General features: G+C 44.6%; 1 protein-coding gene across 1 annotated transcript; it reads right to left on the bottom strand.

Moving 5' to 3' along the window:
- Positions 1–1,958: 1,958 nt before the first annotated feature.
- Positions 1,959–2,798, bottom strand: LOC149496860 (uncharacterized). The gene is made up of 2 exons (XM_089719943.1): positions 2,747–2,798; positions 1,959–2,695 (listed from the first exon to the last, which is right to left on the bottom strand). Exons 1-2 carry the CDS (start codon positions 2,796–2,798, stop codon positions 1,959–1,961), a joined length of 789 nt encoding a protein of 262 aa, XP_089576069.1.
- Between the last annotated feature and the right edge of the window lie 208 nt (positions 2,799–3,006).

Here is a 3,006-nt window from a genome sequence, read left to right as displayed (position 1 = left end):
GCATCACTATACACATCATACGGTTTACCCGAAACTGGCTGTGTCAACACTGGAGCCTCAGTAAGCATCATATTAAGCTTCGCAAAACTATTCTGACATTTATCATTCCACTCGAATCTGACATCTTTTTGAAGAAGCCTAGTCAAAGGAGCCGCAATGAGAGAAAATCCCTTGACAAATCTTCTATAATAACCAGCCAATCCTAAGAAACTCCGAATCTCTGTCACATTCTTAGGTGGCTTCCATTCAAGCACTGCCTCTATCTTCTTCGGATCAATTCGAATACCCTCAACAGAAATAATGTGACCCAAGAAAGCAATCTCAGACAACCAGAATTCACACTTACTCAGCTTAGCATACAACTGTCTCTCTCTCAGTATCTGAAGTACAATTCTCAAATGGTGATCATGATCCTCTCTAGTCCGAGAATATACCAAGATGTCATCAATGAACACAACCACAAACTGATCTAAATAAGGATGAAAGATCCGATTCATCAAATCCATGAACACTGCAGGAGCGTTAGTCAAACCAAACGGCATTACCAAGAACTCATAGTGACTGTAGCGTGTCCTGAAAGCAGTCTTAGGTACATCTGATGCCTTCACCCTTAGCTGATGATAACCTGATCTCAGATCTATCTTCGAGAATACACTAGCTCCTCTCAACTGATCAAACAAATCATCTATCCGAGGCAATGGATACCGATTCTTCACAGTAACTTTGTTAAGTTGTCTGTAATCAATACACAATCTAAGTGATCCATCCTTCTTCTTTACAAACAATACTAGAGCACCCCACGGAGATACACTAGGACGAATAAACCCCTTATCAAGCAATTCCTGAATCTGTATCTTCAACTCTTTCAACTCAGCAGGCGCCATCCAATATGGAGCAATGGATATCGGTGCAGTACCAGGCATAACCTCAATACTAAATTCAACCTCTCTCTCAGGAGGTAAACCAGGCAACTCCTCTGGAAACACATCCGGAAAATCACATACTGTGGGTATATCATGGACACTAGGAGATTCTGACTCTAGAGCAAGTACACAGGCTAAATAGGCCTCACAACCATGCTGGATCAATCTTCTAGCAGTAGAAGCAGAAATAACATTAGAGAGGTAATCCGACCTCTCACCCACAACTACAATCTCCTCACCAGATGAAGTCTGGAGTGTAATTCTCTTAAGTCTACAATCAATCATAACTCCATGTCTAGATAACCAATCCATACCCAAGATCACATCAAACTCCCGGAAAGGCAACTCTATTAGATCTCCCAGAAACACATGGCCATAGATTACCAATGGATAATCTGTATACACCCGATTAACTACGACACTATGACCTAAGGGATTAGTAACTTCAATACTATGCTCTAACATATCAGCATGCATATTACCCAATCTACCCACATGTATGCCTAAATATGAATGAGTAGAGCCAAGATCAATCAAAGCATATACAGAAATATCAAAGAGAGAGAATGTACCAATGATAACGTCTGGGGCATCCTGCTCCTCCCTAGTCCGGATAGCATACGCTCTGGCAGGTGCTCTGGACTCAAGTTTTTCCACTATCTCTGAAACTGGCCTCTGACTCCCAGTACCTCTTGTATCACCACGGCCTCTGCCCCTGCCTCTCGAAACATAAGGAGCTGACCTCCCTACCTGAGGAGCTGCACTAGCCAAAGTCATAGGGCAGTCTCGAAGCAAATGCTCTGTAGACCCACATCGAAAGTATGCCCCAGAAAATCTCCTACAAACCCCGGAATGCTTCTTTCCACACTGAGGACATGGCGGAATATCAATCCATGTAGCACCTCCACCACTAGCAATAGATGTGGTCTGTGGAGCTACTCTGCCATGAGTACCCTGTCCATGTCTCTGAATAGGTCTAGACCAGGTCTGTGATGGACCCCTGTGCCTCTTACTACTAGACTGAGCCCCAGAAGTCTATCCAGATACCATACCCTGAACCCTCTGTTGTTGACCCTGCTGACTCCGTTGCCTCCTAACCTGCTGCTCATTCCTCACTTCCTCAAGCTCTAAAGCTACCTTCACTAGGGAAGACAATGATGTATGAGGATGAGCAACCAAATGCATGCGATATTCATCATGCAAGCCTTTCCTGAAGCGCTTGCATTTATCAGACTCAGTAGGAATCATCTCCGTAGCATACCTGTTCAATCGGATGAACTCTCTCTCATATTCAGCCACAGACATTCTGCCCTGTTTTAATGCTAAAAACTCTACTTTACGTTGGTCAATGTAAAGCTCCCCAATATATTTCTGTCTGAACTCAGAAAGAAAGAAGTCCCAAGTCCTCTGCTCAGCACTAACTGTCCGTGATACAGTATCCCACCACTGGTAAGCTTCCTCTCTCAATAAGGAAGTGGCACAAACCAAACTGTCTACAGGTGAGCACTGCATCTGCTCCAATATCCTCTCCACAGACTGGAGCCAATACTCTGCTGCAGAAGCCACATCATCCTTTCTACCCATAAACTCAACAGCTCCATATTTCCTCAGTTTCTCAATAGGGGGATGAACTGGAACAGGGGCTGGAGCAACTGGAGCCTGGGGAACAGCTCCTGCTGCCTGCCTCAAAGCAGCAACTAACTGCTGAACAAATGTATCCTGATTAGGCCCAGCAGGACCTGCAGCAGCTTGCCCCACCCTCGAGGCGTGCTCTGCATCAGAACCCACAGCACCACTAGTGGTATCACCAACAGGAATACCACCAATAGGAGGGACATAACTATCCACCTCCTCATCTGACAGATGTTGAGACATCACTCAACTCCTACAAAGACCAAAAGGTTCGCATCAGAGAGAAGTTCCAAACCAAATCAATATGGCATGTATTTAACTTAAATTACTCATACTCTCACTTCAAAATAGATAAATGCCTATATATGCATATAGTCCGAGAACCGCCTAAACCTATGCTCTGATACCACTAAATGTAACACCCGCCGCCCGATCCCGAAAGACCCGACGG

Source organism: Jatropha curcas, chromosome 4 (genome assembly GCF_041381405.1).
Source record: "Jatropha curcas cultivar XTBG-Jc1 chromosome 4, XTBG_Jcur_1.0, whole genome shotgun sequence".
In the NCBI taxonomy this organism is placed as follows: Eukaryota; Viridiplantae; Streptophyta; class Magnoliopsida; order Malpighiales; family Euphorbiaceae; genus Jatropha; species Jatropha curcas.
Note: the sequence above shows the minus strand (reverse complement) of the source record. Positions and strands in the feature narration are given on the sequence as shown.